This window comes from Onychostruthus taczanowskii, unplaced genomic scaffold (assembly GCF_017590055.1).
Source record: "Onychostruthus taczanowskii isolate IOZ18803 unplaced genomic scaffold, ASM1759005v1 scaffold145, whole genome shotgun sequence".
NCBI classification, from domain to species: domain Eukaryota; kingdom Metazoa; phylum Chordata; class Aves; order Passeriformes; family Passeridae; genus Onychostruthus; species Onychostruthus taczanowskii.
The window spans coordinates 724,000-748,665 of record NW_024498630.1 but is presented as its reverse complement, the minus strand read 5'-3'; the positions used below and the strand labels follow the sequence as shown (position 1 = coordinate 748,665).

The following is a 24,666-nucleotide window of genomic DNA, read 5'->3' as shown; positions in this document are numbered from 1 at the left end:
AATTGAAAATCTGATTTCTTAAGGAATGTGTTAGATAATTCTTTTTGTAACTTAGCTGCTGAATTTCTCTCTGGCTTTGGCAGTCAGGCCAGGCCCTTGACCAGACCAGGCTACAATCTGTTGTGTCACTTTGCCATCTCAAAGTCCTTGCAGTGAATACAAAATTAAGGCTGAGAGACCTAGCAAAGGGTGGTCCCAACTCCTCAGTCTTCCATATTTCCCCTAGTCCTACATCCTCTTTCCCTGCTAATCCTGAAATTGCCTGAGGAGATCCTCTATTGAATCTATAGATGCAACCTGTCTATTGCCACTTGCCAGGGCTGGCTTCTGAAAAAGCCTTGTCTCTTACTCCAGAAGGAGCCAACTCACTGTGGTACATGATGGGCCAGTGACAGATGAATGAATGGAGTTCTGCTTTGTGCCACTAATGGCTGTGGCTTTGTGCCTGTGCCTCCTCGTTCTGAACAGTAACACTTAACGATTGAGAGGGGACTTGGTGTGCCCAGACGTTTCCTGGTGAAAGCAGGTCTTCTGAGGACACTCTCCTGTGCAGGGTGGTGATCAGTCACTACAGGGAAATTATGTCGAGATTTCTCAGCATCCTTTGATGTCAGAAAAGTGAACAAAGTAGTTGACAGCTCTTGAAGAAACTATATGCTGTTACCCCCTGTTCTGACACTTATTCCATTTGTCTTTCAGATCCAGAAGTACTGACTCCACCAAAATTCAATAAAAATCTACAGTGGAAGCTGCATCTTCTCCAGTAACCAGAAGCCAAGGAATCCCTGTGGGACGCTGAACTCTAACTTTTCATATAATTTCATTGTGTCTTTGCAGAAGCCATTGCTGTTCTGGTGTTTCTGATACACTGCTCTTAGGGCCGTGCAAGTGAAGGGTCCCTCCACCTGGTGCAGCTGTGACTGCGACCCGTATGGTGTCACACTTATGGGCATAGCCACTATGTTCACTGAAGAGATGGCTTATGAGGCTGGGGAGCAAAAGGATATGCAGCTCTGACAACTCCTACCACTGTTCCCTCCTTCTGAATGAAGCAATCCCACCAGTGTTGGATGGGTTATCTTCACTGCCATCCCTCCCTTCCAGAGCTGATACCTGCCATGATAACAGGCCACATTTTAAGCACTTCAGCCTGCTTCAGAGAACTCGCTGTAAGACTGTACCAATATTATTCTAGTTGCCAAACAAATTTTGTGTCTTCTCTGGTGAAGCTGGGTGTTGCTGATAACAAATTTTCATCATTGCTTTGTTACATTAGAGTGAATCCTGCAGTGCCTGCAGCCATTGTTGTATTGAAACTGGGCCTGTTCACAGCAGGGAGGTCTTGGACAGAGGAAAACACGAATAAAAGCAGAGCAGAGGTGTTGGTGTCCCATTCTGCTGGGTAATACTACCCTAATTATCTGAGATCAAAGAAGATGGAGTAATGGTGCTTTATGGCACTAACTGAGCAGCAGCTCTATCATGATAATGCTGTGCACTATTGCAGAACTGTGTCATCTGGAAACTGATCTTGTACTGAGAATTAGGTTTTACCCCAGAATACTTCTGTCATCTGATGCGAGAAGTGACAGCAGTAGTTCTGGGAGCAGAGGAAGGAGATGAGACTGGAAACCCTCTCAGTGGTAGCATCCCCTTCTTGGTTAATTTTTGCCTGGCAGCTGCAGTGTTCAGGCCATTTCCATTGGGGTCTGCAGAAAAACACCTTACAAACAAGGTGCTTACTGTCTGTTGGAGTTGTTTAATGGCACAGCAGTGCACTGTGTTCTGACTGCACAGCATGTGCAGTGCTGCAGGTCACTGTTTTTGCGTGGCAAGAACTCCATCAGACTGGGGTGGCCATTTAATCTTGCATCATCTGTGTTGTGCTGGCTTGGGCTTGCTGGAGGGGCGTGGTGAAAGTCTTTTTTCAGTGTGAAGCATTGGAGCACATCTTGTTTCCGGTTGTTCTGAGTTGCATGGTCTGTTCTGGGTTGTGTGGAGGTGACTTAAGACTGTTGTCAAATACTGTGAGTACACTGGAAAGACATTTTCCAAGAGTAAAGCCTTTTGAGATGGCAAAACACATGAAAGTTTGTACTGGGCAAGACTGTTTCACGGGATCTGGGTCTTCAGAATGGTAGCAGAGCATAGTCCTTGGTGAAATACAGAAACCATCTACCAGATCTGGAGAAAGGGTTGCTGTGGGAGTCTGTGCTCCTCTGCAGAGCACTCTGGCCCTGCAACTGAAATATGACACCAGTAATTCCTGACATTCCTAAATCTGATGCCAAGAAATGCTGAGGTCTTGCACAACCAAATTTATTGTCTAGAAGAGAACACAAGAAAAGATAAAATTCGCACTGGCTTACTGAGGATTCCTGCTTGTGCCTAAGTATGTGTACTATTTATTTTGTTTTTCCATCATGGTGATGGTGAAAGCCAAAGACCCTTTTGTGTTAGGTGTGCTTTCTTCTTCTCCCACCAAGGCAAAACCCCTTTAAGTCTGCCATCCAAGTGAAAGACCAGTCTTCTAAATCATTTGTCAAATTCTTACTGTCTTCCTCTACCCCTTTCCCTCCTGAGTGAACTTGGAGTAAGGAGCAGTAGAGCTGGGAGCAGCACCTAGTGTGGGTGAGCCTCAGCAGGGGATATCCTGCTTACTACTTTTGCAGTTGCTGAACCTTAGTCTTTTCTCAGCAGCAGCTAGGAGTCAGCTTTCCCTCGATTTCTGCTGCCGTGTTCTTTTGCTTTATTAGTGATGTGTGTAATCTTGAAATATACTCAGCTTTAGTTACTGTCATTACAGACACATTGAATTTACTCTTAGGAATTCTATGGGGGCTCCTACAAACAGAGTTACCAGGAATTGAAGTAAACCATTAATGCAAAAATATGGAGTTAACTTTAAAAATGTCTCAACCTCTGAACAAATACGGCTGTGTGGAAGCCTGTTTCTCTTGTTAGATATTTTTCACCTGTCTGCTGATTAGCTTCATTAAACACAAAAGGAAAATAAATCCATCAAGTTCAGTAGGAAGTTTCATTAACAGATCCACAAACAGTGTGGTTCATTGGAGCAATAGATTGTAGTTCTTGTTAGATTGCCAGTGATAAATACACCTGCAAAATACAAGTGTAGAGTGCTTTGTACAAGTGTTCCTAGGTATACTCCAGTGGAGTCAGAGTCACAGATCTTTCCAAAGAGGCATCCCTGCTCTGGGGGAGAGACGAGTAAGACCCTTGACTTGTCTGCGAGGTGGTTATGTTCTCATGCTCTGCCTCTGCTTTCAAAGAATAAATTTAGTATTTTTGGCAGAAGCAGAGATGAGACTATAGTCTCATGTTCTATAATTGCAATTGTAAACAGAGAGGACAGGGAGAAAACTTTCTTTGTAAATGAGTATTAAGAGTTACAAAGAGAGAGCAAAGGCAATGGGGTTTTCATAAGGGTGGAATAGAACTCTTGTACCATTCTCTTTTCCACCTGGATGGCTGCTGGGGCAGGGGTCATCTGGCCCTCCACCTGATAACCTGTCATCCCATCAGCCCATGTTAATCCCTTCACATACCTCATGACATCTCTCATGGAAAGTCCTTTACCACATCTTCCTTGGCTTTAGGCCTCATTCCTGTAACAGTGTCACAGAAGATAATACAACTCCAGAAGAGATCTAATTACAGCCAGGTAGGGAAGTGAGATGCTTTATCATCACTGCTGATTAGTGTTAAGGTTATGCTGTTATTCTGTGGCTCTCTTCCAAGATGTTGTATTGGTTGCTCTCAGTCTCCTGTATGCACTTACCAGCTGTAGAGGAAAGATTGGAGAAAGGCTGTGGGTTCCCTGCAAAGCCATACACAAAGTAACTTGTGACAATATCTACATTTTCTGCCTTAGTTTCCTTCGTGGCCTTGATGCTACCCCTATAGGTGGCTGTCCTTTGTTGGCTTCAGAAAGCTTGTGTCCACTGCTGCCATTCCCACAGACCTTTCCCATACAGTGGTGACCTCACACAGTGCTGGACGTGCTGCCATCCCTCCTCCTGGGGTCAACCCTGGTGGCAGTGGTTCTCCTGGTGAGGCTGCTGATTTACAACATGAAACATAGGCTTGTGCCTCTGAATTGTGCTCCACATTTGAGTGTGTGGCAACTGTGACTCAGCTGCATGCTGTTCCCAAACAGATGGATTGCAGGGGTCTATGCTTCACTCTGACCTGCTCTGAGAGGTACTTAAACCACAAGTCCCATCCAGATGTGATGGGCCGTGGGCCATAAGCAGCACATTTCACTGTGAGGAAGCATGGCTTCCCTTTCTGGCTTGTGTCTGCTATGATGAAGACCACAGCTCTTGAGCATTTGCAACCGGCCTTGGTCCAAATCAGTTCCCGTTGCAAAGCATTATCACTTTACCTCGAGCCAGCTGAAGCCCTAGTTTGTGACAAGAATGGATTCACAGACTGAATTTTTGTCATTGTGCTTTTGTCATTTTTCCTTACTCTCTAAGCTTTATTTTGTCATTTAAGGCATATTATTATGTCAGCAATAGCTGACCTGTGACTGGTGTTTTAAATTAGGCTATGGCCAGCTGTTCACCTTACTGTACCCCATCCTGGTGAAAGAAGGTTTAAGAAAAGATTTTGCACAGTGAGTCATAGGAGAACAATAAATACTTTAAAGACCCAGAAAAGTGGGAAATGGCAAGGTCTTGCAGAATAGTTTTGAAAGAAGTAGAGAACACAAACAGAAATCATGCATATGATACTGGACACCTGCATTTGGCAGCATTCCATATGGCAACTTTCTGGTTTTACTGAAATTAATTAAATCAGCTAAAAAAGCATTCTTTAGATGAACTTAGCTCATTATAATTTGACAGCCATATCTCTAAAGCTTAGAGTACCCACCTCCAAATGAAGAATCCTACCTACTGAACATGCACAATACATTTGAAATGCATTGTACCTTTAAATTGAAGCAGACATTGTCCAATAACTGTTGAGTAGGCAGGTATTTAGACTTCAGGTAAGCACAGACTTAAGATATTTTGAAAATATCTTAGCTATACTGCTTGGCTGGAACTGAGTGTGCTGGCTCTGTGGATTCACCACCCAGCACCCATCTCTACACAAGCGTGAAATAAACGTGACCCTTTGTGTGGATTTGTTTCTTGCATACCAGGTTGAAAGAACACATTTTTGAGGACAACTTTATGACAGAAACATCTTTATCCTTTTCCAGCAACATCATCTTATTATTTGCCCCATTTGAGTGGGTACAGCAACATGCTGCTGCATGGGGGAATGGAAGAAGAGAAAACCCTCTTCCTAGAGAATGTTACTGTTAGGAGCAGCATTTTGCATGTAAAACAAAAGCTCTGTGCACTCTTTTACTGAAAGCCATTTCACCCAGACAGCATCTTACCTCAAAGCTGGGCTTAGGATGAAGCTGAACTGTACAAACCAGATCTGGACTCAAGAGATTTTTATTAGTACTCTCCTGCTGCTTCTGGAAGTTCACATTTTGACAACAATCAAATTATTAGAGGCTCACTAAAATCCTGATAGGAGAAACAGCATGGGATTAAATGACAGAATTTCTGTACCAACCTCAACATACACAGACAGGCAACTGCACACCTTGATTGTTTTATTGCTCTGGGAAGTAGTAAAGCTGGTCACTGTGTATTACGTAAAAAATGTTTAAATACATCCTTGTACCCAAAAGAGATTTTTGCTCCACTCAGAGCCTGAGCAGTGGCTGTGCCCTAGCTGAGGGAGAGTTCAGCAGCACTGAACTGTCAGGCCTTTCAGTGGCACAGCAAAGTGGGGGTGATCAGCTGCCGCTCCTTCCTCTCCATTGACAGTATATTCTGTCAGCCACACCAGTACCTGCAACATTAAAACGTAGGAGGAACTGCGGTGGTAGGCAGAAAACATCAAGAGAAAGACCTCTAAATCATTGTTTCCTTTCACAGTAGAAACCTAGATCTGGGCTCAGTTCAGCTTCTGAATTAAAATAAATAGTTTCATCCAAACAAAGCACTTCTCCCACACTTCAGTTCACCTACAGATTAGTGCGGCTGTACCACAATAAAGCTGCAACCAAAAAACTTCAATTTCAGAAGTCACTTTATTTAAATTTTTAGTAGGAAGAAGAGGGCTTGGGTTTTCGTTGAAGCTATTACTAAGTTAGTATGCTGCTGTTTCCAGGCCACTTTTCCCCACATTACATTTGTCATTCTAGTTAATAAACATACATTTCCATTAACATTTTGTGGTCTTTGTGTTGTCTTGACATTTGAAGACAGATTGAAAGATAATTTTTTGCACAATCATTTTGGCCAATGTTTCCGAAGATGTTCCTTTAGCTGTGGGATTGTGGACAGCTGTTGTTTACAGCGATGGCATCTGAGGGGAAGTTTGAGAAGTTCAGAGGTATGGTCTTTCACCATCACTTTTCCCTTGCTTCTTACCATCTCTATCACATCTGGGGATAAAAATAAAAAAGACCATAGGCATTGAAAAGACCATGTAGCATCATGAAACACATGACACTGCAAATCTCTGTGCATTATAATTGTTTTACATGCACAGTGTGTCATTGCTGCATTCTAATTTAAACCAGACGCAAAATTTGTTGACTTTTACTCAGTGTTACTCCCCAATATCTTAAACAAAACCTTTCTTTTACTGCAATGACTTGCACATTTGTTTGGAAGACAAGCCCGAAGCCAGAACCTGCAAGTGGGATTCTATGTTATGAAATACTTTCTCTAATCATTACCTTGAGAATTTAAGAAGTAGTCTGTAGTAAAAGAATTCCAGTGCTTTTTGGTTTTCAGGGCTGGAGAATCAAAATCCTGGCTGATTACATGCAAATGTAGCTGACTGAAAAAAAAATATAATAGATATGAGAGAAGAAGGTTAATTCTCAAAGTTGTTTTGCAGTTGTATCAGTTGCAAACATGATTCAGCAGGGTGCCAGACTTGAGGGTCAGTCCTGACCCTGTGACAGAAGAAGAGACACAGTCTGTTCTGGAAGCACTGTCTCTTGCCAAGCATTTCACTTATAAATAGTCAGGATCACTAGTCTGCATATTCCATTGGTCCCTCTCTGCAGTCTATATGCCTGCTAGTTTCCAAAAAGGCGGAGACAGTAATGTTAGCAAACCACAGGTTTAATAAAGGTTTAATAATAAACCAAAGTTTTATTATTTGTAAAGTAACTGAATGGGACTTGATCAGTGCTCAAAAGCTTCACTCAAGAACTGAAGAACAACTGACTGCAGTATCAAGAGACTCATGGACACTCTCAGGTCTGGACTTGGACAAAAGACTCAAATCCTTGCTCGGTATTAGGCAGTACTTGACAGATCTAGGAGTCAGTCTCTAATCTCATGCTGGTGCCCTAGGAGTGGGATGCCCTGGCAATGGCAGCAGTACTCCTGTCACTGGGGCTGGACCACAGGCATCCCACAGCTCCAGCACCAACCTCTGCTAGAGAAGCCCAAGAGGCATCTCCCCCTGTGCCCAAGATGCCCGTGCATCAGGATCTATACAACAGTGTGGGGCAAAGGACTGCACACCAAGCCTTCTCTAGTGTTGAGGAGGATTGCCTTTTCTTTAGCAATGCCAAATCTCCTCATAGATTTAGCCCTAAATCTGTGTAACTGGAAGAACAGCATGTCCACCACGTGACTCCTCTAGGTCTTACCTCATACTGGGGATAGCATGGTAACCCATTCGGAACTCCAGGCTCTCTCTGGCAGGGCACTGTTCAATCATTTTTTGCCCAATGGCATGCATATGTTCCAGGAGTTCAAGGTGGTCCCTGGTGACTGACTTCAGGCTTGAAATAGGGTCCCATGGTAAGATAAGCCAGTGGTAACGTGCTTTGGGATATTTATCCTTGATGACTACAGTCTTTTCATCTTTGTAAACCTTGCAAAAAATGAAATAACTAGATTACTTTCTGATTGAAAGTTAAATATATTATTCCTATAAGCACTATATTTAGTGGAGAGATGCTATCCAATGAAAACTTTTGCTGGCATTAAGCTGCTCCAGGGTAAGTACCCTCTTCCATAACATATACCAGGCAGCTATGGAGAGGTGTTCCAGCATCCTTTTTCATATACTTTATTATAAAAGGCAAAAGCTTTCTAATCTTACTTGCAATAAGTGAACCATAAGTATAGAGCTATATGAACTCTTAAAAATCACATGGACTGAGATACCAGTGAGGCCTAGGGAACTCTACTTCCATCAGGCTATGTTCAAGCTCTGCAGTCACAAACAAAACCACTGTGCTCAATATGGAATATGTCGGAATGCACTATGTTGCAGATTTCCAGAGTGAAGCACGCATCTCAGATGTGCTACCAGCAGTGTGCTGCAGACCTCCACCAGCATTACAAAGATAAAAATATTCAAGTCTGGGCTATTTCAGTTCATCCTACCTAAAGTTTGCTGCTTTGTAAGATCACTCACAAGAAGGAGAACAGATTCCTGTCTATCGTGTCCTTCTTCCTGTTTTCATTTTGTTTTGCCTTCTGCAACAACTCAGTGCAGCTGAGGAAGAGAAATGGTTGGGAAGCTTGTGTACAACAGTGGGGAGAGCCCAGCAATAAAAAGCCGCCAGGTTGTGACACAGAAACTGTGTATTGTGTCTCTGGTCTCTTAGCAGTGCACCAGTTGATGAGAGAGGGATGATGTCTTTGTCACCTTTGCTAATTATTCTTGTATGTTTATATACAGGTCAGTCTTACTCTACAGGAAAGAAGATTAGAGTTCTATCAGTACACAAATCATAGAACTGATTCTTTCAGCAGCAAGATATTTTATACACACATACTAGTGTCTGCTCCTGCCACCAGAAGGAACATGATCAAGTTCAAATCTTTTCAGAAAACAGAAATATTGCCATTTAATATTTGATTAAAAATAAAAGATAGGAGTTCTACTGTTTGTGTATTCAGATTGAAAGCACAACTAATAAAGCTAACCTTCACTCATAAACAGCTATTTGTGTCTAACATTAAAAGAACAGTTTTAAAACCTGCTTACATTTTGGGTCAAGAAAGCCCTGTTTTGGTAAGTATGTAGATTTCTGCTTCAGGGATAAAAATTAAGCTTCATATTTAAAAAGTACAGAAGAATTTCCATGGTTTTATCATTCCCTATAGGTAGACTCATCTGAAAGTGCTGGCAATTCTAGGACAATAGGCATCCAGTTCTCCTGTAAATCTATGTAGTTCAACACCTCACACTTGAATTAGGAGAAAAATCAATCAAGAAATAGGAGCCTTCTGTATAGTTATCAGCCAAGCGAGGAACTGGCTCACAGATCAGGCATAAAGAGTTACAGTAAATGGGTGACATCAGACTGGTGACCTGTCACTGGTGGGGTTCCACAGGGCTCCATCCTCAGCCCTGTGCTCTTCAACATTTTAATAAATGACCTGGACACAGGACTGGAAGGAACAGAAAGAAAGTTTGACACTAAATCGGGAGAACTGTCAACTCCCTCAAAGGCAGGAAGGGCCTGCAGAGAGACCTGGACAAATTAGAGAGCTGGGCAGAAGTTTAACAAGGTAAAGTGCTGGATTCTACACCTTGGACAGGGCAAGCCTGGACATACAGAGACTGGGGTGCAAGAGACTAGAGAGCAGCTGCATGGAATGGGAGCTGGGGGTCCTGGTCTGTGGTAAGTTGAACATGAGCCAGCAGTGCCCTGGCACCCAGGAGGGCCACCCCTGTCCTGGGAGGATCAGGCACAGCAACACAGCCAGGCAAGGGAGGGGATTGTCCTGCTCTGCTCTGCTCTGGGGCAGCCTCACCTCCAGGGCTGGGGGCAGTTCAGGGTGGCACAATAGAAGACATAAAGCTCTTAGAAAATGTCCAGAGGGCAATGAAGATAGTGAAGGGCCTTGAGGTGAAGCCATATGAGGAACAGCTGAGTCACTTGGTCTGTTCAGCCTGGAGGAGAATGAGGGGAGACCTCACTGCGGTTACAACTTCCTTGTGAGGGGACAAGAAGCAGCAGGCACTGATCTCTTCACTCTCACGATCAGTGAGAGGACTTGAGGAAATGGCCTGAAGCTGAGTCAGTGAAGGTGTAGGTTGGATATCAGGAAAAGATTCTTCACCCAGAGGGTGGCTGGGCACTGGAACAGGCTGCCCAGGAAAGTTGTCATGGCACCAGGTCTGTCAGAGTTCAAGAAGCATTTTCAAGTACATGGTGTGACTTCTGGGGATGTCCTGTGAGGGCTAAGAGCTGGATTCAATGACCCTGATGGGTCCCTTCCATCTCAACATACACTATGACTCTAAATTAGCTTCAACCTAACAGTGACCATCACCTGAAGGGGCCTAGTGAGGCCAGGAGTCAGATCATGTCAGCTGACATAAAGGTGTGAAAGTTAAGAATTTGCTGCAAACCAGGAAACTGCACTAAGAAACAAGACAGCACTGACTGCTGGAGAATGGGATTGTGGCTTGCTCAGCTTCAAATGATAATCCCATTTTAGCTGGTTTCCCTGAGGAAACAAAGCAGCTGCACGGCTCACTGACTCTCCCATCAACCTTTTGAGAATCTGCAAAATCAGTACAGGAGAGACTTCCAAGTTAATGTTACTATAGAGAGAGATGTAAGTACATTTCAGCCCTTATGCAGGACTCCACTGATTAACCAGACTGCTAAAGCAAATTGCAGAAGGAAGAAAGAAAGCTCATTTAGCTTTACTAGACAGGATCTACTGTCAAGTACAAGTATACAGCTCTCACCTGCATTTTTGGATCTTGCATGGAGCTCTTTAGACCCTGACTCCAGTGTCCTAAAGATTCCTACAGCACAGAATGGGAAAAATAAATTTTTTAAATATTAAGACAATTAAGCATCCAATTATATACTTCAAAGGACTCAGCTAAGAATATTCATTTGTATACAGCAGTAAAATAACAGCTGAATGGCAGCTCAATTATTTCTCTTCTATAAAATGTCAACATACCTGCTCCAACTGCCCCCAAAAAGCTACTTTTGAAAACTTTTAACAAGATACTGTGAAGATGGAAAGTTCAATCTGCCAAACATTGGAAATTCTACAGCAGGGAGCCTATAAATGTGTTTAAATTTAGTAATTTGGTTGCATGTGTCATGGCACAAGGCTCTCTGCTTCAGGGATCACAAAAACCAAAGAAAGAACAAAGATCTCCATTAACTGCCCCATACTCTCTACACAGAAAAAAGTAGTTGCAGTGTGTGGCCTTATCATTAGATGTATGGATTTTTTCATATTGTGCAGTGGCTTGTAGAGAAAAGAATAAAGGCACAGGAAGATCAAGCCAACACAAGCTATTTCTTAACTTTGATACTGAACACCTAATAGAAGGTGTGTCTTGAGTGCACCCTTTTCAAAACAGATGTTTTAACTATTGAAAGCAGTAATGATATTCATCATATTCTTACAAAGGAAGATGTTCAAACATTATTACAGTGCTGGCAGGGAAACAGTGTGAATTGTCATCTCCCTGCTTATTCCACCACAAATCTGGCCCAAGTACAATATAACTAGCTAATATAACTAGCCCAAGTCCACAAATTAAGTAAGTGGTTAACTTACAGCAACCTGAGAATAAAATTTTGTCTTAAGGGGTTTCATTTCTGTGCCTTCTCCTCCAGCACTGCACTAGTTCCAAATGCATTAAGGTCTTTTACTTTGTCCTTGTCACAGGGCTAAAAAGTCCCTTTCAAATATTCTGGCTGCTAACATTCACTAATGTTAACATGGTTCTGCCATATGGAATGAACAAAGCAGGAGGAGGAAAAAAAGCCTCATGCAATTACAAACAAACAGATTTTAAGACGAAAAGGGTCAGGTTGTTCTGTTCTCTGTGCACTTGCTTTTAGATAACCACTCAAGAGCCAGGACGCGTCCTTGGGTGACTGCAGCTAAATGGAGCTCACATGGACCGTCCTTCTAGTAGCAACTGCAGCTGAAACCAGAGATTAAATCCTCATTTGCTCACCCTCACACACACCTAACCCTCAGGTCATGTTAGAAGTAATGGGTCCCAAGTAACTTTCACAGGGTCTGGGTGATGTCAGGAGCATATAACACCTCTCGTGCTCTGTATACTTTGAGGATCTGTGCTCACCTGAGATGCCTGCCACCAGCAGAATCCACAAAAGCAAAAGACCATGTCTCCTCATGGAGGAGACAACCCCAGGAGAAACAGCACAAGTATTAATACCAACACTCTTGCCTTTTTGCTCGAAGTGCCTTCGTGTGTAGATACACTGGTATTGCTTAACTTTGGATTTGTAGAACTGCCTTTTGTATCCACCACCTCCAACTTCATGGTTTTTCTGGGCACAAGCTCTGTATCATCATTCTCACAGGAGCCTTCATGTGGAATCTTATCTGCTTTTGGAACAGTTTTCTCAGACTCTTCAGCAAATTGCACCGTGTAGGGGTAAAGGTTATTTACAATATGCAGAACTTGGCCTGGCTTCATTTTCACCACTTCATCCTTGCCAATATTCATAAGATCAACACTAGTTGGGTTGACCCCTATCTTTGGTAGACAGAAAAAGGAAAAAGTAGTAGAAAATTATGTTGTAAGTGTAATTGCTAACTTCTGCTCAGTTCTCGTGGAATACCATTATCCTGGAAAGCAAATGCATTTTGTATTCACTGCCCACCCTGTCCACATCAACCCACTCTAGCAGACCAGGCAGTGCAGCACTGTGGGCATCTCTTTGTGTCCCAGCCTTGCAGTCACAGCTGTCACCACACAACCTCAGGGCCTGGTGCCACAGGGAGCCTGGGTCTGCAGCAGTTACACAGTTACATTACCACTTGCGCTGCACTTCCCTCACAAATTAGAACCTATTAAACAACTAGTAACAGCAGCAACTGTTTCTGAGGAGTAACAGTAGGTTCAGCAAATTATTTCAGTGCAATCATGTGATGTAGGCAACCCACAGTGGTTGCTTGATAAATGGATTTCACATCATCATGTGGGTGACCCTACAAAAATTAGGAGTCTTCAGCAAAATGCTTTTGGTTAATGTTTCTGCACAAAATGGGCTTTAGGAAATCGGCTCGCTCCTGACTGATGAACTCAATCAGAGAGAGTTTTCGTTAGCTTTGTCACTGCCATACCTGCATGCTTCACTAGGCAGTACTACACCTCTCACTTGGTACTCACTGCAAAGAAGCACACACCTGATTCCAGCCAGGATCTCTTTAGTTTACAGCTCTGCAGTTTCACTCAGGTCAAGGATGCTTCCCATCAGCGAATAAAGTATCAAACAACTGATCACTGGAACTTTGTGCCACACACCTCTCACCTGGGGAGCAACTCTTCAACAGGCAGAGAACAGGCACCCACCACCGGAAAGTATTCCCAGTTTTGAGATTCCAGTAACACAATATTCAAATCATGACTAGGGTAGATTTCTGACAAAAAACGTCCTAGATATCTCTGCCAGAGTCATCAGATACCCCTGGGGTGCCTGTGCTTAGTGGGCTGTGGAGGCATTTTGGGAGAAGACGTTCCCCCTCGGCATGTAGAACATGTTGTTTGTTGTATTGTCCTCGCAGGCTGATGCTGTGGGCACACACGCATCACCAGCATCAAACACCTTTTTATTCTTATTATCTCAGAGATACTGGGTCTCGTAAGTGTGAGGGAGTAGACCTGCCTCCATCCATCTGGTGACATGAGCATTCCTGCAGTCCTGTCTGACAGCCCATCTCTTCCCACAAGTAACTACATCTCTGCCTCTATCAGCTCACCACAAAAATCTTCTGCTACTGAGTAGACCCATTAACACAAGAACTTCAACCTTAAACAAAGGGCTGCCTCAGCTTACGAAGTTTAAGGCTCAGGAGAAAGATAAACAAGTTTAGTAAAGAAGTCCAAAGTCTCTCAAATGCAGCACCCAACAGAACTGACTGAGGACTCACAACAGCATTCCCTGATGCTGCAAGCCTGGCTGTCTTAGACTGGAATGTATCTGGAAAGAATAGTGCAGCCTTTCATTGAGGCACACCAAGAAGACCGTTCACTTCTGAAGGCCACTTGCTGTAACCTCCCTTGGTGATAAGAAAGTTTCAGCGATCAGAATCATCATTTGGAGCATTTGTGAAGTTAAGTACAACTGTCCCAGTAAGTTGTACCAGAAATACTGCAGATCCATACATAAAAACATACCTGTTTAACTGTGACATAACCCTTGTTACAGTCTGCTTTTAACTGAACTGGAAAAGAAAGAACAAAGTGTCAGAAAACCATGCAAATAAAAAGAACTCTGCTGAATAACCCACTGCAGAAAACACTCCTCTTTTTGAAGAGCTGTCTCTTTCTGGAGATGATTTTTGTGAATGTGTGCCAAGAATATTTCTGCCTTGTCTCTTCTTTCCAGGACCACAGGTAAAACAGAGCCAACCCATACACTGAGCTAAGGGTAGCATTACTTCAGAACAAAGGTGCATTCTGTTGATGTCTCATACATATTCTTGACATTCTTACCAGCCCTCTGGGACAGTAAGGCACAGAGCAAGACTGTGTCCAGAGGCACAGAAGATAAAGCAGGGAAGATGTGCAGTATTGTATAGGTGACAGGTACTTTCATATATTCTCCAAGATCATGTTATTTTATGTATAAAATAACAAGTCATGCTAAAAATCAGTTGGTGGAATACTAGGGAGAAGAAGTGCTGCTCACAAAGCAGGGATGGAGGCAGTGAAACACAAATGTGGGCCTGGGAACTCACATTAAGATTCAAAGCTTTAGTTTATGGAGTGGACATCCTGTCGTTGGGTGTCTCTGATTTCTTAGGCCCCAGAGATCACTGTAAGTGCTTATTAAAAAGGATTGATGACTTCAGGAACCAGGCAACATTGCAGACCACGTAGAGGAATGAGGCAAGCTCAGCTGCTGCTGCATGTGGAAAGCAGGATTTGAACTAAATCACATTACCTTGCTGCCGTGAACACTTCTTATCCGTTATCCCAGTCTCTGGGCCACGCCCAATTACCACAGCTTCCAAGTGTGGCAGTTTCACCCGCTGAGTGCATTTTTCTTTGCCCACGAGCCAGCACACACGCATCACTGAGCTACAGAGCAAAATAAACAGCGTGTTACCAACACAACACTTGCAGAGGGGCTACCTTCCTGTGGAACAGGATCCATGAATTCTGGTGCCAGCCCATCCAGTAGCTGAGCCAATTCTGCTAACTCTGTTCAAGTTTCTGAAATTCAAAGCAAAGCACGTCACCAGCACCTGCATAATCTAAGAGCAGGTTGCTGTTGAAAGGGCAGTCCAGTTTTCCTTCCAACACTACCATACATTCTCACATCCGTGAACCATATATAGGAAAATTTGACTGGATTGACAGTTCCATCTGACAGAAGAGCCTAGCCATAAAAAAGCTCCACTGAGTCAGACTTCACTCGAGAGATTAACTTAACCACCAAGACAAGAGAGAGCAGCAGAAGACAGGAGATGACGAGAGAGTCGGGATAGCTTCATCCAGCAACAGCCAGCACACGGACCATGCTGTGAAGCCTTCATGTTCACATCAGTGTGACCCTGGGCGGCCCAGATCCCTCACGCTGCCCGGTGCTCGGCCCTGCTCCTCGCGGGGCGGCGGCGGAGCGCTCATGCCGGCTGCCAGCCGCGCTCCGTGCCCGCCGCAGCCCCGGCAGTGCCTCACGGGCCCCAGGGCATGCCCCACCGCGGGCCCCGTTCCCATGGCAACGCCGGGACCGACATCCCCCTCCCCCTTACCGCGCGCGCGCGACGTTCTTGCCGCCGCCGCCGCAGCCAATCAGCTCTGGCAGCGCGTCTCCCACGTGACCAGGCAGAGGCACCCGCCTCGGCGCGTTGCGCAGCGCAGGCGCACTGGGCCCGCGCACCTGGGAGTGGGCACTGGGTCCTCGCAAAAGCGCAGTAGAGTGGAGCGGGCTGGGCCGCCAGCCGGCCTGTGCGGCGGGGGGCCAGGCCCGCGTGGGGAGCGGGGAGGAAAGGCGCAGAAAGTGCCGGGAAGGCGGCGGCCGGGCCGGCGTCCCGTACCCGGCGCAGCTCGGTGCCTCCGAGGGCGGGAGAGGCCTAGCGCGCAGGCGCAAGGCGAAGCAAACGCTGGGCGGGGACGCCACCGCCCGCTCCGGGCGGGGCGGACTCCACGCTCAATGCTGGAGGCGGAGGCGGGCGCTGATTGGCCAAGTGCCTCCCCCTCCCGAACAGCCATTGGTGGGTCACTCTCCCGGGCCCGGCGGGGCAGGACTTCCGGGGTGGGGCCGGCTGTTAGGCGGCGGGGCTGCAGGACCGGCCCGAACTTTCCAGAAGAGTCGGGATCGGAGCAGTGCGGAGTGCGATCTGCGCCCGCCGCCCCGGGGGCCTCCTGCCGCCGCTGCCGCCGCCATGGTGAAGGAGACCACCTACTACGATGTGCTGGGCGTGAAGCCCAACGCGTCCGCCGAGGAGCTGAAGAAGGCCTACCGCAAGCTCGCGCTCAAGTACCACCCGGACAAGAACCCCAATGAGGGCGAGAAGGTCGGCGGGACGGGCCGGGGCGGTGGGGCCGGGCGGGAGGGGGCCGGCGGCAGTCCCACCGGGAGTCCTGCAGGTGCCTGAGTGCCGGTGACTGTCCTTTCTGCAGTTCAAGCAGATCTCGCAAGCTTACGAAGTGCTGTCGGACCCGAAGAAGAGGGAGCTGTATGACAAAGGAGGCGAGCAAGCTATCAAGGAGGGCGGCTCCGGCGGCGGCTTCGGGTCACCCATGGACATATTCGATTTGTTCTTCAGCGGAGGGAGGATGCAGAGGGGGGAGAGGCGAGGTAACGTGTCCGCGTGGGTATCGCGTTCTCTGAGGAGAATGGTGTAGATGTAGGAATTTAAAGAGAGTTAAACTGACGTTACAGGCTTAATCTGAAAATTGGAGAAGACTGTTGTCTCTTATCGCCTGGAACCCCAAGGGAGAGCGTTTGGTGCAGTGGTAGTTTGGTCTCCTGTGCTCTGTGCCCTGTTAATCGCTAACCAGGTGCGTTCAGAGTACCTTTAGCTGAGTGTAAGCCCAGCTGCTAGTAGACAGAGTAGGAAATGGAAGGGTAAAGTAACTTAAAACAGTTTATTAATTAAGCTACTCTAAGTGTAGTATTTAAAAGTAGCTATCTAAACAAGACATGAAAATCCAGTTCAGTCTGTGAAACTTCTCTGTGTTCCTGCACTGTTCAACTGAAGTTGAAGCTGCAGTAAAATGCTACTCAGAAGTTGAGCTCCAGTTTAGTCACGCTGGGAGAAACTTTAATCTTGTTAAGAGCAGTGCTGACGCCATCACCTCTTAGTGCAGATCTGGTGAAAAAGGGAAGAAAAACTGTTTTGTATCAAAGTGTTAAGAGTGTCAAAGTACTTGTAACAACCCAGAGCTCAGCATCCTTTAGAAAGCTAAGCCTATAGCAGCTGAAGTGCTAAGGAGTTCCTGAGGATAAAAATATAGTTGGTCATTTCTGGTTCCAGATGGTCACGTGATGAGAGGAAGAAAGTGCTGAAGTGGAGATTCCAAACAGAGTCACTGGCTTGTCTGTAGGAGATCTGTTTGGTGACTTTGTTGAAACCAGAGGCCTGCATTACAGGTTCTCTAATGAGGTTCTGTATGTTCTGTTGCTGTTACTGTCTGTACTTTTCCCGAAGGTCTCTTCTGACTTTTACAGAGTCAAAGTCGTAACAACTGTTATCTAATATCATAGCAGCTGAGAAGGGGCTTAATACAAGCAAAACAAGACAAAGCTCTATTGAAACAAGATGTTTAAGCCCAGAGACTTGGCTTATCATGGCTTGGCGGGGGGATGTGCAGACCAAGCTTCTAAACTTGAGTAAATATCTGTTCTTTTACAGGTAAAAACGTGGTCCACCAGTTGTCAGTAAGTTTAGAAGATATGTACAATGGTGCAATGAGAAAACTTGCACTGCAGAAAAATGTTATCTGTGACAAGTGTGAAGGTAATGTTGAAACTGAAACTAAAGAGATGATGTTTGTAAAGCTTTTGGGGTTTTTTTTCTGGTAGCACATAACCACCTATCTCCAATTTTTGTTCTCAGGTCGTGGTGGTAAAAAAGGTGCAGTAGAATGCTGCCCTAATTGCAGGGGAACAGGCATGCAGATCAGAATTCACCAGATTGGGCCAGGAATGGTGCAGCAGATCCAGTCTGTGTGTATGGAGTGTCAGGGGCATGGGGAGCGTATCAGCCCCAAGGACCGGTGTAAGAGCTGCAATGGCAGAAAAATTGTTCGAGAGAAGAAGATCCTGGAAGTTCACATTGACAAAGGTGAGGTGTCTTACTGAGGTAAAGTGTTGAACTTGAATGTACTGACTGACTTTGCGGCACTAAAACACAGGTTTTAGCAAATATGTGGTTAATTTGGTAAGTAACAGTTCTGAATACATAGTAAAATTGCTTATTGTTGCCTTACAAAAAGTAGAGTTGTTTTCTAGGGAAGGTGGACTAGCTCTGTGTTCACTTCTAAAGCCTGGCACATAACTAAGAATGAATTCTGAAATGAAACCTGCATTTATTGTAAGCAGTAAATTATTTTTCAGGTTCTTCTAAGCCCAGTTTGTGATCAGGTAGCCTAATCAGTTTTCACTGCCTGCAGCAAAACCCTGCAGACTCCGATCACTTCCACTGTGTTTCAGTGCGAAGGGGAACCAGGTCTGCTATAATGATAGGGTGCAGAGACAGTGCTGAGCCTCTCAAGCTTAGAGCTCTTGTTGGCTACGCACCGCTGACAGTGCTGTCCAGCGCACGTACTGCTTCCCTGCCTGGCAAAATGCAACTCAGTACACAAACCCGCAACGTGAACGTAGTGGTATTGAGTGACAAATGCATCTCTGTTGAGGGGGCTGCCCAAAAACCTGTGAGAGAAGTCTCTGGAGTAGTGCAGCTTGTAAGACAAAGCAACCTGACAAGTACCTGACTTTTACAGACTCACTCGTGATTACGACCCGCAGCTGTTACATCTGTAAGCAGAGCTTATGCAGTGCCTGAATTTGTAGGGGGAATCCTACAGTGGTAGTAAATATGAGGACTATATTACTGATATTTTGAACAGGGAGGTCTTACGAGAAGGGTGTCTTTCTAGAAGGAAGGCAAAAGAGACTGATAAAGCATAAGAAAGCTAGTATTTTTGTTTTACAGACTTTTTGTGTGGGTGAAACAAGTTTTTTACAGGAGGTTTTCTGTCCGTGGGGAATGCTTCTTCGACTTGGCAGGCGCTGAGATGATGCTTCATAAGGAGATGTGCCACGTATTTATGAAACTGAAGAAGCTGACTGGTCAATGGCTCTTGAAAATAGAGTTTGTGCACAGTGTTTCTGATTTCTTTCTTGTATTTGTGTGTATAATGAAAATTGTTTTGGTGATATTTCCCTTCAGGACTTTATGTTGGTGGCTCTTTTGGCAGTACAGTTAAACTTGATGGTCTTGAGACTGAATTCAGGTTAGCACCGCTAAGATCTGTTGAACAAGTGAGTGGATTAAAAGAAAAAAATAAAAAGAAATGCTTCAAGAGAAGATCCTGATGTTCTTGCTTAAAGATCCAGAGATATCTTGATACCAGCTTCATCCCTATAAAAGTCTTAAAAATAAGAAAAATATTTATTTGTTTTGTGCGATAGGAATGAAGGATGGTCAGAAAATAACATTCCATGGTGAAGGGGACCAAGAGCCAGGTCTGGAGCCAGGGGATATTATTATTGTCTTGGATCAGAAAGACCACTCTGTATTTACAAGGTAAAGACTCTTGAATTCTCTTACGTTATCTCTTGTGATGTTTTTCCACATGCTTCCTTGGTTGCCACTCATCTTGTAGGTACTGGAGTGTCAGGAGATAGGATCACATGACTGTCACTCAGCCATGAGTTTGGGTGGTCAGAGGAGTGCTGGAGGTGAGTTCTGGTGCAACTAGTCTGGCCACTTGTGTTTTAATACCATGAGGTAATCTCCTGTGAGCTTTGGCAGCAGAAGGGGATAGAAGGCAAGCAAAAGTAGTTAAGAGTTTACAAATCTTTAATTTTAAGAAGTCATAGAAATACTGAGATTTGTAGTAGTTTTGAATATTTGTGACTGTTTCCTTGCTTTCAATTACTTAGCTCAGAAAATAGCCATTTAATGTAGTCCACTGTTGTCCACATGGCCTCAAGACACAGAAAACTTGGAGTGTGTACACATGTGTTTGTGGATCTTACTTAAGACAAACTTACTCAGTATAGCGTGCACTTCATTTCCTGCCCAGGTGCTGTGGGCAGGATAATTGGTCCTGCCTGCTTTTTATTGTGAAAGCAAAAGTCACTCAAGCAGCACTGACCACAGCTCAACTATCTTGTGTTCCCAGGCAGTACTGCTTGGTGTCGCATGCCCCCCTCTTTTGTTACTGTTTGTGGAATTATTCTGTCCAGTATATTTTGGTCCAGTTAAAAGTACCATTGATGATCTCACAGAAGCGTGCTGCATTTTTTTTCTCGATGCTGCTCAGAGGAGTCACAAAGGAAGTGGTGGGTTTAGAGAAAGCACTTAGCACTGACCTTGTGCTTGTAACTAGGAACGGTGAGCCAAAGGTTCTTGGGAAACCTGCAGCTGGTCTGCCTGACTATCATATATGGCGCTGAGCTCTTGAAGCTGGTGCCAGAATTCTGTGCCAGGGAGCACTGAGCTCACAGGTTAAGAATCACTTCTGTTTGCTTTGGATGAGCTTACTCAGCTGATTTTTCTTAACTTCCAGTATAACCAGACATTGATTCAAATATGCCAAACTGTTCTCATGGTTTCCTGGGACCTGAAGTCACAATTCTATTAGATTATTTTTGTCTATCCTTCAGCCCAATGCTTTCAGTTCTAGTGTCCTTCAATAACCCTTGATATTACTGGTCTTGTGGGGTTATGGTGAGGTCATGCTCTCGCACAAGTGGGATGTTCCTCCTCTCCTGTCAGAGTCTAAAATTAGCTTTGCATTCAAGTCTCCTGCCAGAGACGTTTTAAAAACAGAGTGAGTGCTCTATATCCTTCGAGTAAGATGAAGGATTTTGTAGCTTTTGAACCTGTAGACGATTACTAGTGTTGCTGTACTGAAGTCAGAATACAATTAAAGTAATTAACATTATCTATTCCAGATACTTCTTGGTACTTGTATCATTATCCAGAGTGGCCTTCACCTGTTCAGATTTCTGTGGTAATAAATCTTCAGGTTGTAACAGACCACCGTAGTGCAAGCTAGTGCAATTAAGAAGGCATTTATCTATGCAAAGAAATTAATTAATTGTCCCAGTTTGAGTATTTATGAGGCTGAGAAATTTTGGTTTTTAATAGGGAAGGAGCAGTGAGGTGAAACTGGATGCAAGTGGGCCTTACTATATTTATTTCTTTTCAGTAAACACTTGCAACACTTAAGATAGCTTTACATAATCTTAATGGCTCTCAGAGGAGGCTGTCATTCTAGTAATTGAGGAGCTACATTAGTACTTGGTATTCTTTGTTTAATTGCCTGGGTTTCTGTTACAGTTTAGTGTAATTTCCAGATTTTAAATATTGAAGTTGGGTATGATCCTTGTACTGCTTCTCTCTCACTGTGACTGTTGATTGGTTCTGCCTTAGACGAGATGAAGATCTACTTCTGTCTATGGATATTCAGCTGGTTGAAGCACTATGTGGCTTTCAAAAGCCCATCACAACGCTGGATAACAGAACTATTATTATTACCTCCCGTCCTGGTAAGAGTTGGTTTGCTTTCTGTTGGAAGTTCTAGCATACAGTGAATGTAAGCTGGAAATCTGAAGGGAGAGAAGCACCCCATACTTGATGTAGAAGGGATGTGTGCTGTTATCAAATTCTTTGCCCTAGTCTTTGCAGTACGAATCTTAAAATAAAAAAGGATTTTTGCATAGCAGTCAGCAGTAACTTTCTCTTTGCGTGACGTAGTAACAGACCTTACCTCATGGACATACTTGCATCCTGAGGATATCTCATGAGAATTGAAGGCCGTGGGTCTCTGAATACCACTTTTTCAGCCCTGGAAGAGATGGAGCACTTAATAAATTTGTAAGTATGCTTCCTTTGGGAAGCATAACAAGGTTTACAGGAATGTAATGTAGACATCAATCTGCTTTCCTACTCAAATGTTACCAGGCAGTAAGTTCCTGTTAGACTACTACATGTTGGTGTTGCTGCCTAACCACAATATATAAAGCTACATGAATATTGAAGGGAATTATAACTGAAGCTGCTTCTGTTGCTTGCATAGCTCCCTTCCTTTTTTGGTAATTTTTTGTTGGTTTTTTTTAGGCCAGGTTGTTGAGCATGGGGCTGTTAAGTGTGTGTTGAATGAAGGTATGCCAATTTATCGCAGACCATATGAAAAAGGACGTCTGATCATAGAATTCAGGGTAAGTAAATCATCTCACTTCCACAGCATTCCAGGACTGAACATCCATCCAAAATTCAACCAATAAGCACTACCTCAGTCAAGAAGAGATACCAATAATCAGATATCCTGTTTGGCATTTTTTACAATGGTGGGAATATGCAACTCATCAGAATTACAGTTCAGAACAAAGAGAAAACTTCCGGAACACTGTGTGCTCAAAGTACATTAGGTACCAGAGGAGTTTCTTCAGCAACCTTTTGAATTTCCATTTGCTTGACATATTCTTTAGTTTATTTTGTCCTGTAGGAAGGATGCATGAGCAATTTCAACTTCTGCCTGGGAGCAGAAGATAAGGTTGGAAAATGCTGATTTTTCTCCTCTGGGGAGAAGCTAGTACTAGGAGCTATAGCAATGGGCCCCATCTGCTACAGCTTCGAATATATTTAACCATATCTCACATCTATATTTTGTTCATATATATATTTGTGTAGTTGTGTATGCTATAATAAATATGTAGTAGTATGTGCTATTATATTACATATATACTTAGCTTTTGTGGTTGATTCCAGAGTGCAGCCTGAGGCAGAAGAAAGGTATTGATTGAGTTGCCAGAGTTAGAAGCTAACTTCATGCAGGCATTAAAAAGCAGCTTAATGATGCTGATGATTTTTTTAAGCTCTGAATTTAAGTAATCTATGACAACAAACCTGACTTTGGCAGGTCTTTAACCTGTAGGTCTATCTGACCTAATGAAAAAAACAGTTCAGAGAGACGTGAGTAACCTTAGCTCTTAATTTCAGGTGATCTTCCCAGAGAGTGGCTTCCTTTCCTCAGATAAGCTGTCCTTACTCGAAAAACTGCTACCTACAAGGCAGGAGATAGAAGAAACTGAGGAAATGGAACAGGTGGAATTAGTGGACTTCGATCCATCTCAAAAGCGAAAACACCACTATAATGGAGAAGTGTGTGAAGATGATGAGCATCAGCCTAGAGGTGGTGTTCAGTGCCAGACATCATAAATGGGCCAGTGAATAACTTGTGATGCTTGTTTTGTATGCAGTAGTGGATGGGTGAAGGACTACAAGCAGTTTGCCCTCACCTGCTATTTGTTGTTCTATCCAGCCATAGTCATTTCTAAAAGCATAAAGAAATAAACTAAGTAACTAAACTGACTTTGCAATTTGTATAAAGCTCCAGGATGCAAGCTGAAATGAAGTTGACTGCACTTCACCCCTGCCTCTTGGTCCAGAAAACTCCCTTACCTGCTTGTCTTTTATTCCAAACCTTGTAATTCCTGTATGTGTGCAATTGCCCAGGCTTGAACTAAGATTCTGTGATGTGCTTTTTAGGAATTCTAGATCTTAAACTCTGTGAATAAAGTATGCACATGTAATTATAATCCATGGTAAGATGTAGTAAAGTTTTGTACTAGTTAGAATAATAATGTTTGGGCTTGTAGTGGTGTTTGTTAAACAGGGCCTGGCTGTAATGCACCCACATGGTGTAGATGAGGCCGACACAGATGTGGTCAATCTTCACAGGCCCATTAATGTAATGAGATCCCCAAGCTCTCCATGCTATTGCATGTGAGGTCAGATAGTCCTTTCCTGTGCCAGCACTGGTTCTGATCCCAGAGCTAGATGTGGAGCTTGCTTTGTTTCATCAGTGACTCCCGTTTGGCTGCTGTCCTGCACCGCACTGCCTGTGGAGCCAGTGGGTGCTGGGAGCTGCCTTGGCTACTGCGCATTAGTAAAATCCTCTTGGCTTTGTCAGCACGCAGGTGGCTTAGAACGTCAGACTGCTGCTAGGTGAAGCTTGATTTACACCCTGATTACTGCAATCAGATACCCTTGGTGTGTTGTGGAGAGCAGTACCAGTCCTCTTAGTGGATATATGTGATCCTGCAGAGGAAACAAGGCTAGTGAATACAACCAACCACTGCATTTAGGATGTTCTGAAATGAATGTATTGTGTGCATTATTTCAAGCTGACTTAAATTTCTGTATGAATGTTCTAATTATTGTAGATGAAGTGTTTCCGATATAATTACAAAATTGTTCATTGCCTCTTTTCTTAGACCAGATGTTGTTTCAAAAACACCACCCCCTTCTTTTTAGATAGCTAATCACAGAAAAATCTTTAAAACTGTCTTTCAGAAAATATGCTGAGAGGACAGGTCCAGATTTAACCTCCAGTGTGGTAGTTTAGTCTTGCTCAACCATCTGGCTTGAGACAGCTTAC

General features: G+C 44.1%; 3 protein-coding genes across 7 annotated transcripts in view; 2 read left to right on the top strand and 1 right to left on the bottom strand.

The window, feature by feature from the left end:
• ELP1 (elongator acetyltransferase complex subunit 1) overlaps positions 1-2,090 on the top strand; it is a 31,916-nt gene extending 29,826 nt beyond the window's left edge. Inside the window, exon 36 of the mRNA XM_041398356.1 lies at positions 700-2,090. Within this exon, the coding sequence (XP_041254290.1) occupies positions 700-767 (68 nt within the window). The 3' untranslated portion in view covers positions 768-2,090. The remainder of the gene's footprint in view (positions 1-699) is intronic.
• Positions 2,091-6,112: 4,022 nt separating this feature from the next.
• On the bottom strand, positions 6,113-16,294 carry APTX (aprataxin). 5 transcript variants are annotated; one of them, XM_041398358.1, is made up of 8 exons: positions 15,926-16,294; positions 14,987-15,123; positions 14,218-14,264; positions 12,262-12,573; positions 10,783-10,842; positions 7,712-7,938; positions 6,782-6,885; positions 6,113-6,484 (listed from the first exon to the last, which is right to left on the bottom strand). In XM_041398358.1, exons 1-8 carry the CDS (start codon positions 16,255-16,257, stop codon positions 6,330-6,332), a joined length of 1,374 nt encoding a protein of 457 aa, XP_041254292.1. In that variant the 5' UTR covers positions 16,258-16,294; the 3' UTR covers positions 6,113-6,329. The 5 variants fall into 5 exon arrangements, with proteins under 5 accessions (XP_041254292.1, XP_041254297.1, XP_041254294.1 ...); XM_041398363.1 differs by having other exon boundaries at positions 15,798-16,186; XM_041398360.1 differs by lacking the exon at positions 15,926-16,294 and adding an exon at positions 15,563-15,719.
• Positions 16,295-16,399: 105 nt separating this feature from the next.
• On the top strand, positions 16,400-23,594 carry DNAJA1 (DnaJ heat shock protein family (Hsp40) member A1). The gene is made up of 8 exons (XM_041398364.1): positions 16,400-16,562; positions 16,669-16,846; positions 17,904-18,008; positions 18,108-18,335; positions 19,685-19,799; positions 21,657-21,772; positions 22,344-22,444; positions 23,226-23,594. Exons 1-8 carry the CDS (start codon positions 16,431-16,433, stop codon positions 23,442-23,444), a joined length of 1,194 nt encoding a protein of 397 aa, XP_041254298.1. The 5' UTR covers positions 16,400-16,430; the 3' UTR covers positions 23,445-23,594.
• Positions 23,595-24,666: the final 1,072 nt, after the last annotated feature.